Source organism: Macaca thibetana, chromosome 5 (assembly GCF_024542745.1).
Source record: "Macaca thibetana thibetana isolate TM-01 chromosome 5, ASM2454274v1, whole genome shotgun sequence".
NCBI lineage: Eukaryota > Metazoa > Chordata > Mammalia > Primates > Cercopithecidae > Macaca > Macaca thibetana.
In genome coordinates, this window is record NC_065582.1 from 184,237,618 (window position 1) to 184,250,714 (window position 13,097).

General features: G+C 54.5%; 1 protein-coding gene across 3 annotated transcripts in view; it reads left to right on the top strand.

The window, feature by feature from the left end:
- FAM53A (family with sequence similarity 53 member A) overlaps window positions 1–13,097 on the top strand; it is a 46,299-nt gene that overhangs the window by 19,337 nt on the left and 13,865 nt on the right. For all 3 annotated transcript variants that reach the window (XM_050792317.1, XM_050792316.1, XM_050792318.1), the window contains exons 3-4: window positions 9,407–9,461; window positions 11,196–11,941. In XM_050792317.1, the coding sequence (XP_050648274.1) occupies window positions 9,407–9,461; window positions 11,196–11,941 (801 nt within the window). The remainder of the gene's footprint in view (window positions 1–9,406; window positions 9,462–11,195; window positions 11,942–13,097) is intronic.

A 13,097-nucleotide genomic window follows, 5' to 3' on the forward strand; every position in this document is an offset into this window, starting at 1 on the left:
AAGGCTAATTTTTGTATTTTTAGTAGATGGGGTTTCACCATGTTGGTCAGGCTGGTCTCGAGCTCCTGACCTCATAACCTGCCTGCCTCGGCCTCCCAAAGTGCTGGGATTACAGGTGTGAGCCACTGTGCCTGGCCTAAATTTTGTATTTTTAGTAGAGACGGAGTTTCACCATGTTGGCCATGTTGGCGAGGCTGGTAAGTGATCTGCCCACCTTAGCCTCCCGAAGTGTTGGAATTACAGGCGTGAGCCACCACGCCTGGCCCTATTTTTCCTTTTGATTAAATGGATAAAACGTTTTTAAGGAGTCTCTAACCAAGACCAAAGGATACAGAGTGGCATATGCCTGTCAGATGGCTGTGTGCCTCTGAGGACATTTTTGGCAAGTGGATGTCAGCCAGGGCGTGGGCAGCTTTCCAGGGAGGTGGCTACACAGCGTGTCTGCCGGGCCTGGGAGGTGTCTGGACAGATGTCCTGGTTTGGAGTGACCCACAGGCCCCCACATCCTCTGTGCTTTAGGTGGCCGCTCTTCACCTCTTGTTTTCAGCTTTGATTTTAGATACGGGGGTATATGTGCAGGTTTGCCCCTTGGGTGTATTGCATTCAGGTTGTGAGCATAGTACCCAGTAGGTAGCTCTTCAGGCCCCTGTCTCCTTCCTCCCTCCCGTTCTTCATCTCTTTACGGAGCACTTGTCCGTTGACAGAGAGAAGGCAGCGTGGGCAGTTCCTCGGTCAGCCTCAGCCTTGGGACAGGAGCCCTGGGGGCCCTGCAGGGTGAGTGGTCATGAGGGTTCCATCACAGCCTGCTCCTGCTCCTGCTCCTGCTGACCCGGCTCTATTAGTGGCCAGCCAGGCCCACTGTTGCGTCTTCTGCTGTCAAAGATGGTTTTTCCCAGTGACTCCTGTTTTCTTAAAACACGGCCTGTGAATATGGCGGTGGTTTCTTTCTGAAATGGGAGGACAAACCTTTTTATCCCTAAGTGTAAACCTTTTTACTTTTTTTTTTTTTTTTTTTTTTTTTGATGGAGTCCTTGCCCTGTTGCCCAGGCTGGAGTGCAGTGGAGTACTAGCATGTCACTGCAACCTCTGCTTCCAGGGCTCAAGCGATTCTCCCGCCTCAGCTTCCTGAGTAGCTGGGACTACAGGGGTGTGCCACCATGCCCAACCTATTTTTTAATTTTTAATTTTTTTTGAAAGGGATGGAGTCTTGCTCTGTCGCCCAGGCTGGAGTACAGTGGTGCAGTCTTGGCTCACTGCAAGCTCTGCCTCCCGGGTTCAAGCGATTCTCTTGCCTTAGCCTCCCGAGTAGCTGGAATTACAGGCACCGCCACCATGCCCAGTTAATTTTTTTTTTTTTTGTATTTTTAGTAGAGATGTGGTTTCACCATATTGGCCAGGCTGGTCTTGAACTCCTGACCTCAAGTGATCCACCCACCTCAGCCTCCCAAAGTGCTGGGATTACAGGCATGAGCCACTGTGCCCAGCCTTTATCAGGATTTTAAAATTTTATGTATTTATTTTCATTTTTTAGATGGAGTCTCGCTCTGTTGCCCAGGCTGGAATGCAGTGGTACGATCTCGGCTCACTGCAACCCCTGCCTCCCAGGTTCAAGCGATTCCCCTGCCTCAGCCTCCTGAGTAGTTGGGATTACAGGCACATGCCACCAAGCCCAGCTAATTTTTGTATTTTTAGTAGAGACGGGGTTTCACCTTGTTGGTCAGGCTGGTCTCGAACTCCTGACCTCAGGTGATCCACCCCCGTTGGGCTCCCAAAGTGCTGGGATTACAGGCCTGAGCCACTGCACCCGGCCGGGTTTTTTGATCTTTGTGATGAGGACAGTGTGATTGCCTGTGTTGAAGAAACCCAGTTACTCAGTGATAGACTGTTTACACGTGAGACCAGCTCTCCCACGTAACTTGTGAATATCTAAACACAAGTTACTTCTAACATTCACGGAAACAAGTCAGTATTTTAAGTAGCCAATTCGTTGCATAAAAATAGAAATTGATGTTTTCAAAGGTGACTTAAAATAGTATTTTTATGAAAAATAAGTGTAGACAATTGTACAGAGTAGAAACTCATACATTCATGTGTGAGTTTCTGTGTGGAAGTATGTCTTCGTACATACCCACGGCCTGGCCTCAGTGAGCAAGCAAAGCGGGCGCCGTTAGCTCAGGGCTCCTTGTTTGATCTGTACCTTCACCCAGTCCCCTCCTGCCATGATTTCATAGTGCATTCTAGACATACTTTCTCTGCAAATATCTCATTCTGTATCTCCAAAAGATAAAGACTTTAAGACACATGACCAGAATGTCATTTTCACACCTAAAACCCTCAGAGATTCCTTAATATCTCTAAATATCCTGTCAGCGTTCAAACTTCCCCAATTGTCTGAGTTTATGAATTTGTTCAGGGAGTCCAGATTCATGGTGTCTCTTGTCCCTTTTCCCCGTGGGGTCCCCCTTGGAGCTTGTGTGTTGAGGACGCAGCTACTTGTCCTGGAGTGTCTAGGCTGCATGCCCTGGCTGGCACCTCACGCGCTCCCCTCCCATGTTTGTTCCGGAGTTGCTGGTTGGAGCCAGTGCTGCCCTGCCTCCTATGGTTCCCTCTAGTTGCACATGGAATTTTTTTTTTTTTGTTGTTGTTGTTGTTGAGACAGAGTCTCGCTTTGTCGCCCAGACTGGAGTGCAGTGGCTGGATCTCAGCTCACTGCAAGCTCCGCCTCCCGGGTTCACGCCATTCTCCTGCCTCAGCCTCCCGAGTAACTGGGACTACAGACGCCTGCCACCTCGCCCAGCTAGGTTTTTGTATTTCTTTAGTAGAGACGGGGTTTCACCGTGTTAGCCAGGATGGTCTCGATCTCCTGACCTTGTGATCCGCCCGTCTCGGCCTCCCAAAGTGCTGGGATTACAGGCTTGAGCCACCGCACCCGGCCGCACATGGATTTTTAAACTGAAATTAAAGTTGATTTAGTGATTTAGCTTTTTTTTTTTTTTTTGAGATGGAGTCTCGCTCTGTCGCCCAGGCTGGAGTGCAGTGGCACGATCTCGGCTCACTGCAAGCTCCACCTCCTGGGTTCATGCCATTCTGAGTAGCTGGGACTACAGGCGCCCGCCACCACGCCCAGCTAATTTTTTTTTTTTTGTATTTTTAGTAGAGATGGGGTTTCACCATGTTAGCCAGGATGGTCTCAATCTCCTGACCTTGTGATCCACCCGCCTCAGCCTCCCAAAGTGATGGGATTACAGGCGTGAGCCACCGTGCCCAGCCTTTTTTTTTTTTTTTAAAGACAGGGTGTCACTAATTTGTGAACGTATTTGGTAGAGACAGGGTCTTGCTGTGTTGCCCAGGCTAGTCTCTAACTCCTGGCCTCAAGTGACCCTCCTGATGCGGCCTCCCAAAGTGCTGAGATTGCAGGCGTGAGCCACTGCGCCCAGCCTACGGTTCGTTAAAGTAGAACCCACATAATGCTGTTTCCCTCTTGGACCAGACACACTGCTAGTGCTCACTGTCTCTGGGTGGCTGGTGGCTGCCGTGGTGGACAGCACCAGTATGGACAGCCTGTCGGCTGTCCCTCACCACAGAATGTTCTCGCAGGTGGTGCTGTGAGGCTCGAAGCCTAATCAGGTTTGTGTTTGAGAGACCACCATTTGCTCATCCGTTTCTCTGTTTTTGGACCTTTGGGTGGTTTCCATATTTTAGCTATTATGGATAATGCAGCTGTGAACATTCATGTGTGAGTTTCTGTGTGGAAGTTTCATGTGTGAGTTTCTGTGTGGAAGTTTCATGTGTGAGTTTCTGTGTGGAGGTTTCATGTGTGAGTTTCTGTGTGGAGGTTTCATGTGTGAGTTTCTGTGTGGAGGTTTCATGTGTGAGTTTCTGTGTGGAGGTTTCATGTGTGAGTTTCTGTGTGGAGGTTTCATGTGTGAGTTTCTGTGTGGAGGTTTCATGTGTGAGTTTCTGTGTGGAGGTTTCATGTGTGAGTTTCTGTGTGGAGGTTTCATGTGTGAGTTTCTTTGTGGAGGTTTCATGTGTGAGTTTCTGTGTGGAGGTTTCATGTGTGAGTTTCTGTGTGAAAGTATGTCTTCATTTCTTTTGGGTGCAAACCTAGTTGTGGGATTGCTGGATCATATGGAAATTCTATGTTTAACATTTTGAGGAACTGCCAAGCCGTTTTCCACAGTGTCTGTACCATGTTCTGTTCCACAGCAATACATGAGAGTTGTAATTTCTCTCACTCTCATCAACGCGTGTTATTGTCCATTTTTTTGATAAAGGCCACCTTCATGGGTGTGGGGTGGTATCTCATTGTGGTTCTGATTTTCATTTCCCTATGGTTAGCTATGTCGAGCATGTTTTCACGTGCTCATTGGCCATTTGTATCTCTTCTTTTGAGAAATAGCTAATGAAATCCCATTTTTACTTTAAAATTGGGTTATTTCTCTTTTTAGTTATGAGTTGTAAGAACTTTTTTTTTTTTTTTTTGAGACAGGGCCTTGCTCTGTTGCCCAGGCTGGAGTGCAGGGTCTCAATCACTGCTCACTGCAGCCTCGACCTCCTGGGCTCAAGTGATCCTCCTGCCTCAGCCTTCTGAGTAGCTAGGACTACAGACATGTGTGACCACACCCAACCTTTTTTTTTTTTTTTGATGGAATCTTGCTCTGTTGCCCAGGCTGGAGTGCAGTGGTGCAATCTCAGCTCACTGCAACCTCAGCCTCCCGGGTTCAGGAGAGTCTTCTGCCTCAGCCTCCTGAGTAGCTGGGATTACAGGCATCCGCCACTACGCCCGACTAATTTTTATATTTTTAGTAGAGACGGGGTTTCACCATGTTGGCCAGTCTGGTTTTGAACTCCTGACTTTGTGATCCATCTGCCTCGGCCTCCCAAAGTGCTGGGATTACAGGTTAGAGCCACCACGCCCAGCCCACACCCAGCTATTTTTTAAAAATTTATATCTTTTAGAAAGGGGGTCTCACTGTGTTTCCCAGGCTAGTTTTGACCTCCTGGACTCAATGGGTCCTCCCGCCTCAGCCTCCCAAAATGCAGGGATTACAGGTGTGAGCCACGACACCTGGCCAGTAAGAGTTTTTTATAGTTTCTTCCCCTGCTCTGTCATTCTGTCATCTCGAGAATGGTCTGTAAGTGGAGTGACACAGTGCGCAAGCATTTGAGTTCTGCCTTTCTGTCAGCATGCTTCCCTAGAGGTCCTTCCAGCGGTTCCTCTACGCCACCAACAGGTGCTCCATAGCGTGGAGGTGCACTCTGTGTAACCATGTGGAGGAATGCCGCAGTCCTAATACAAATCATAACGTGATTTTTAGGGTTCTGTCCTCAGGGGGGGCCTACACAGACGACCAGTGACCACAGGCATGAGGCGGTGGGAGGGCAGTGGGCACGGGTGCCTTGCTGAGCTGCCCGAGCAGCAAAGAAGGTTCGAGGTGTGATGGCAGCTGAGTGCTGGAAGATGGGCAGGGTCTTAATGTTGGGGTGGGCAAAGACCATCGGGGGCCACAGGGAAGGGGACATGGTGGGTGGGCGGGGCCAGCATTACACTGTGCTCTGGCTGGGGCTTCCCCAGAGAGCCCGGGGCAGCAGCCAGGAGACGGCAGGGCCTGAACGTCGCGTGTGAAGGTCATTCAGTGCGTTGGGGTGTCCCCACTGCACTGGCTGTGCTGGGTTAGCAACATGGTGCTCACTTCCTGCAGGGAGGCGGGTGGGAAGCAGGTGACTGAGGAGTCGTGATGGTACATCAGGAAAAAAGTAGAGCCCAAGGGGTGCTGGGAGTTTATATAGGGCGCCTGGTGTTTATATGTGACCCCTGGGTGGAGCTGGAAAGTGGGTGGTGAGCCGTATGGACACCTGGGGAGAGTTAGCCAGGCGGAGATTCCCATGACCGTGGGAGGCTGTGAGAGTGGGAGCCTGGGGGCACAGGCACCTGGGATCTGACTCTCAGGAGTCCAGAGGGCAGAGTAGAGGGCCACAGCCAGGACCAGAGCGGCAGTTCCCGGGCTGAGGGGCGGAGAGCAGGGAGAGCTGAGAATGTCAGGGTGGAGGAGAGAGGAGGCGGTGTGATGGGGCTGTGCTGGGGGCCATGGGCACAGGGAAGCTCACTGTGCCACCAGCCTGGCGGGCATGGTGTGGGTGGGTGGCGGGCTGTGGTGTCCTCCAGCTCTGTGCCACTGTGCAGATACAGGCTGGGATTGATTGGTAGAGAGTTGGTTTTTAAAAACTTTTAGGTTTTGTTTGTTTGTTTGTTTGTTGTTTTTGAGACGGAGTCTCGCTCTGTCACCCAGGCTGGAGTACAGAGGTATGATCTCTGCTCACTGCAAGCTCTGCCTCCTGGGTTCACACCATTCTCCTGCCTCCGCCTTCTGAGTAGCTGGGACTACAGGTGCCCGTCACCACGCCCACCTAATTTTTTGTATTTTTAGCAGAGATGGGGTTTCACCGTGTTAGCCAGGATGGTCTCGATCTCCTGACCTCGTGATCTGCCCGCCTCAGCCTACCAAAGTGCTGGAATTACAGGCGTGAGCCACCGCGCCTGGCCTAAAAACTTTTAGTTTTTTAAAGACAGGGTCTTGCTGTGTTGCCCAGGCTGGAGTGCAGTGCACTCAGTTGCTCACTGCAGCCTTGATTTCCCCAGCCCAAGCAATGCTCCCACCTCAGTCACTCACTGCAGCTTTGACCTCCCCAGCCCAAGCAATCCTCCCACCTCAGCGTCTTGAGTAGTTGGAATCACAGGCTCATGCCATCACATCAGCTCTTTTTTTTTTTTTGTAGAGACCAGGTTTCCGTGTGTTGCCTGGGCTGGTCTCAAACTCCTGGGCTCAAGTGATCATTTCACGTTGGCCTCCCACAGTGCTGGGATTCCCCTGTGTCCAGCCCTGAAGTACAGCTTTCTTTTTTTTCTTCTTTTTCTGAGACAGAGTCTCGCTCTTGTTGCCAAGGCTGGAGTGCAGTGGTGTGATCTCAGCTCGCTGTAGTCTCTGCCTCCCGGGTTAAAGCGATTCCCCTGCCTCTGCCTCCCAAGTAGCTGGGATTATGGGCACCCACCATCACACCTAGCTAATTTTTGTATTTTTAGCAGAGACAGGGTTTCACCATGTTGGTCAGGCTGGTCTCAAACTCCTGGGCTCGAGCAATCCTTCCGCCTTGGCCTCCCACAGTGCCGGGATTCAGGTGTGTGCTTCCGTGCCCAGCCCTGAAGTCCAGATTTCTTGAGGCTTAAGGGGTGCATGTTCATGTTCCCCAAAATCCGGATGTTGAAATCCTCACCCTCAAGGGGATGGGATGAATATTTGGAGGTGGGGCCTTTGGGAGGTGATTAGGTCATGGCGGCAGTGCCTCATGAATGGAATTAAGTGCCCTTATGAAAGAGGTATCAGAGAGGAAGCCAGCCCCTTCGACCATGCATAGATACAACCAGAAGAGCCATCTGTGAACCAGGAGGTGGCCTTACCAGACACTGAATCTGCCGTCCCTTGATCTTGGACTTCTGCCTCCAGGACTGTGAGGAATAAATGTTTTTGATAAGCCTCCGTCCTAAGCCTGTGGGACCTGGCTGCCCGGCCTCTCCTGGCTCCCGGGGACCCTGGCTCTGTTTGTCTGTCGTGCGCACATCCCACACGGCCAGCACCACTGGGAGTAGTTGCTGCCCCTGGCATGTCTTTGCACAGAAGTGGTCACATCTGGGGCCGTGCAGGCTTGTGGCTCCTTTAAGCTGCCCATGAGAGCCATCTATGCCGGCTGGGATGGGAAAGTCCTTTCCTTGCTAGACATTTTCTGTGGCCGTGTCAGGCTGGATGCTGTTCATGTGACCCTGGAGACAGGTGCTGTGTGGAACAGGAAGAGAGTGAGGTCCTGGTGCTTGCTAGGGGAGGCCCAGAGGTGGGAGGATCTATAGCGACAAGGGTCCCTGTGGCGTGAAAGCCTTCAGGTCCTCTAGCAGAGCTGCCTGGGTTCCGAGGTGGGAGAACCTGGAGGTCATGTGGTTCCCGTGCCTGCACCAGGCCCCGTCCTCATGATGTGGCCAGGTGCTCACAGCTCGACACTGCTGTGTTGGCTGAGGTGGGACCCCGTGTGTACGTGGCCTGTCTGTGGATGGGTGTCTTTTTTTGGGGTCACAAACCCAACTTTTAACTTAATCCCTTTATGGGAAGCAGCGAAGGATTTCCTTTTAATTTTATCATGTTTGGGAATGTTATCACAGGATGCAGTGCCGTGGACTTAAGTGTTAACTGAGAGGTTCTGAGGTGTGGCAGAGGAGCCCTAGAACTCTAAGGCAGAAAAGCAGAGGGGCTGCTGTGCCTGGACCCTGTGGGACAGCCATGTCCTTGTCACAGGGTGGCCTTTTGTGTTCTCACAGACCAGGAGTCTCTGGGAGGTTAGGGAGCTTGCTGGGTACCTGGCAGGACACCCCTCCTGTGCCCCATCCTCTGCAGGGCCCTGTGTCCCGCCTGCACGGGCCAGCGTGTGGAAGCAGACACGTAATGGCCTCCAAGCCGCTATCTGCCAAGCAGCTCCCTGACTTCATGGGGCAGGGAAGAGAGCCCTGTGGCATTTCCCTTAGTGCCCTCCATACAGACCCTCAAGTTGCCACCATGCCCAGTGGCTTTCCTGCTTCCAGGGAGGGAGCCCCCCTCTGGATGTCCCCCTGGACCACGCCACACTCCAGAGCTTGGCTTAGGGGCTCCGGTCCTGTGTCTGAGCTGTTGCAAATGGGAAAGGGCCCCTTGGGTCTTGGCTGAAGTTCTTGCCGAAAAGTAAGTGGTGGTGAGGTTTGCGAAGATGGCTGCAGTCGAGGCTGCCGAAAGGCAGGAGGGCCTGAGCTTCAGGAGCAGGGACAGGATGCATGCCTGTGGCTTGGAATAGAAATGTCTGAGGCCAGCCTTCAAGTACTTGTGAGGCCAAGGCAGGCAGATCACGAGGTCAGGAGATCGAGACCATCCTGGCCAATATGGTGAAACCCTGTCTCTACTAAAAATACAAAAAAAATAAATAAATAAACTAGCCGGGCGTGGTGGCGGGCACCTGTAGTCCCAGCTACTCGGGAGGCTGAGGCAGGAGAATGGCGTGAACCCAGGAGGTGGAGCTTGTAGTGAGCTGAGATAGTGCCACTGCACTCCAGCCCGGGCAACAGAGCGAGACTCTGTCTAAAAAAAAAAAGGTCCGTTTAGTGTTAACAACTCTTTTAAAAAGATAAAACATTTTTTAAAAAATTTAAAAATGTGCATTTACTCAGTTGAATTTTGTTAGGTTTTAATACAACTGTGCTTATTTTAATCACGAGAAAGAAAACACTGGGGAAAGGCAGAATGTGCTGCAGTGATGAAAATGCAGGGATGTTATTGCCAAATTCTCATGTGTCAGTCACGGTATTGAAACTTCTCTTTCCTGTCACTTGCAGTATTCTGCCGAAACCCTGAACAGCAGCGGTCGTCTGTTCCCTTTGGAGCTCAATGGTGAGTGCTTTAGGAGCCATGGCTGGAGGCCTGAGCAGGGCTGGGACCAGGCTCCTGGGCTGGGAGGGTCCTGGACGCAGAACATGAGCCTGATCTGCGGAAGCCAGGAAAGTGTTCGTGTGCCCTGCACTGGGGCATGGAGTGGTCCCTGCTGCTGTCCCCGCACGGCTGGGCCAGTGGTCAAGAGTGGTCTGTGAGCAGGACGGCTCGTGTAGAGTGCAGGCCCAACCAGGTCTCTCCCTCCTCAGCTGGTGGGCCCAGGGGTCTGCTGCGCCCTTTCTGGAAGGTGCAAGGCCCACCCTGTGGCCACTAAAAGAACAGGATGGTGTGGCCGGCAGGGCTTGTAGTGTCAGCTGGAGCGTGCCGTGGCATACCGGGCAGCCCACCTGCTGTCTGTGCCGTGGAGGGTGTGGCTGTGCCTGGCTCACCTGCAGGTGGGCCCTTCATTGATGGGGAGCAGGTGCTCCGAATATGGGGGCTGGCGGTGTTCATGGGCCAGGTAACCCTGGGGTCCCAGGTCCTCCCCCAGCGAAGGTCCCAGGGCATCTCTGTTGGCCCTGCTGACCCGACTGTGACGCGCCCAGCGCCCTGTGTCACACAGAGTAGGCCCATTAGGAGGATCACCTTGCTGAGCACCAGATTACCAAAGTGAAGGTGTTTTACCAGATTCTTTTACAAGTAGATGGAAGTAGGAAGTGTGAGGCCCCAGATGGCCTGAGCCCCACCCTCTGCCTAGCCTGTGGTGTGATGTTCTCACATCAGCCTCCTGGGGTTCATCCTGCACACGGGGCCAAACAAGCTACCTCCATCCTGGCTCAGAGCTCCACAGGGCTTCCTACACTCCTCACCTGGTCGGCCGCTCTCCTTGCCTACACCTCCACACCTCCTCCCCACAGCCCCCATCTCTCTCCTGGCCGCCCCAGAGTCACCCCAGGGCCTTTCCCCCTGTGAGGCAGGTCTCACAGTCTCCACTCCAAGTTTCTCAGCTGGATAGTGACTGCACAAGCCACTGGGGGAGTCCTGGGGGTCCAGATGACCCCGCCCAGGCGGATTCCATGCCAGGCCCATGCACCTGGCCTTGCTTTCAAGGCTTCTCCAAACCAGGTGGCAGGGGGACTGGGGAGTATGTCAGGCGGGCGGCCCCAGGACAGTTGCACAGGAAGTGAGACTTGAGGAGGGGCTCCAGGCCTGGACCTGGTGGCTCTGAGGTTTTTGAGGAGTTCCTGGGGCTCAGACTCTCCCTGAAGACCCTGGCAGCATGTGTGACCCTGTGTTGCCCATGTTCCCGAGGGACCTGAGCTGCTTTAAGAAGGGGCTCTGGAGAGTCCTGGCCAGGGAAGCTGCACATCCTTGAGAGGCCTGGTCACAGAGGGAGGGGAGTGTTTTGCGGATGCAGGAAGAATGTTTTAGCAAGGCTGTTGGGAGAGCAGAGCCATGCAGTTCTCAGGGAGGCACTGGTGGGGAGACTGACACCTCCTTCAGACACGGCGTCCCCTTAAAGAAGCGAGCCGAGCCCTGCAGCTAACCTGGCAAGGGCAGGCGGGGCTGGTGCCCACTGTGCGCCATGGACATCTCGGAGAAGCACGTCCAGGGGTGATGGCAAGGGGCTGTGCCCTTGATGGCTTTGCCAGGCTGTTTACCAGGACAGATGTCACCCCACATGGTGGGAAGAGGCTAGGCCTGCTCTGTGGCTCACCTGTCTCTTCCACTGCCACTTTGTGTCTTTTCTGGTAGACCAGAGTCCCTGGAAGGTCTTAAGTGGAGGACGGCCCGTTGGAAGCCAGGCAGCCACGAGACCTGATTTCTGCTTCCTGCCAGGCCTGTCTGCTGCTGCTCACACCATGGGTCTTCAGTGGCGGCCAGAGTCCCCGGGCCCAGGTGTGGGCCTGGGCGCAGCCAGCACTGTGGACCCCAGTGAAAGTACAGGCTCGTCCACGGCCCCACCGACCAAGCGACATTGCCGGTCCCTGTCAGAACCTGAGGAGCTGGTGCGCTGCCGGTCCCCCTGGCGCCCTGGCAGCTCCACGGTCTGGACTCCAGTCTCCAAGAGGCGGTGCAACAGCGGTGGGAGCGCAACATTGCAGGGAAGCCCCGGCGCCGTCCTGCCGAGGAGTGCCGCGTGGTTGACCGGTCCCACCTCACCCGCCACGCCCCGGCCGTCCTCGGCCAGCAGCGGCTTCGTGGACAGCAGCGAGGGCAGTGCAGGCTCAGGCCTGCCCTGGTGTTCCGCAGAGCCCTACTTGCTCTCCGTGAGGCGACGCCTGTCCCTCTCACAGGAGCAACTCGCAGGTGTGGGCACTCCCCTGCCCTCGGCCAGCAGCAGCCCCACGTCCACGCCTGAGCTGGGCCGGCACCGTGGGCTGCTCCGGTGCCGCTCACAGCCCTGCGTGCTCAGTGGGAAGAGGAGCCGGCGCAAACGGAGGCGTGAGGAGGACGCCAGGTGGACACGCCCATCCTTAGACTTCCTAAAAATGACCCGGGTGAGGCTTTCTTGTTCCCAAGGGCTCAGAGGGGCATAGATCTGGACGTGGCAGTGCTGGGGTGAGGCTGGCTGATTCTCTGGGAAGCAGCTGCTATCATCCAGCTGGTCTCTGGGCTGGGAGGAAAGGAGTGAGGAGAGCCGTCCGGAGTGGGTGGGAGTGATCGGGGCCTGTCCCAGTGTCAGAACACCCAGCTTACCCTGCCTGCCCCCACAGAGGCAGAGCCCCACACACGGCCCAGGGTGGCTAGCCAGGCTCGCACGGTGTGGCCTGGGGGAAGCAGCAGAACAGAGCTGTGGGTTTCTGGCCTAGCTAAGCCACCCGCCTCAGCTGCTGGGGAGCCCCCTGACTTTTTCTGGCATGGTGATGGCTCAGGAAGTAAGAGGCTGTCCTGGGAGCCCCATTCGAGGCAGAGCCCGGGGTCCTCTCTTGTGGGAGCCGGTGGGTGTCCATGCTGCAGCTCAGAGCCCAGCAGGGCCTGTGCACTTGGGACTCTACAGGCACCTCCTGCAGAAACTGTCTGGATGTAGGAGAGAGCCTGCACCCACTTGAAGATTCTCAGTGCTGCCCACCTGCTCACCTCTCCACCTGCCGTCACAGGCTGTGGTTGGCACAGAGTTAAGGAAGGGAACAGGACTGAGGAGGCTTTCCCAGGTCTTGCTCTGTGTTACTAAGGGGGTGCGTTCACCAGAGACCTCTGGGGGCCCTGGCAGCGCGCGGGGAGGGAGATAGCAGAGCCGTGACAGAGTAGGGTGGGCTCTGTGCACACTCACTGGGTCGTCTGTGTTTGGGAGCTTTGGGCAGTGGCAGAAATTAATAGGACTTCCCGATGCCAACTCTGAGTGCAAGCCAGGACTGAGTGGGGCTGTGGCTGGGGTGGGGTGGGATCAGTGTCAACCTCTCTCCTCAATGACCTGTGGCCTTGGCAACCCGCCGAGCTCTTGCCCCCAGCCCCATCCTCTGGGCCACAGGCCTGCCCATGCCCTGCCTCTGGGGAGAGTGGATGTGGGTGGAGCTGTGCACAGTGTGGCTGCACTGTCTTGCTCGGGTGGGCTGGACCTGGGCACCCTGTGGGGACAGTAACTGGAGAAGGGGCACAGATGGCCCATGTCCTGCTCGACCTGGCCACAGCTCAGGGCTGGAGAGCAGTGTGGCT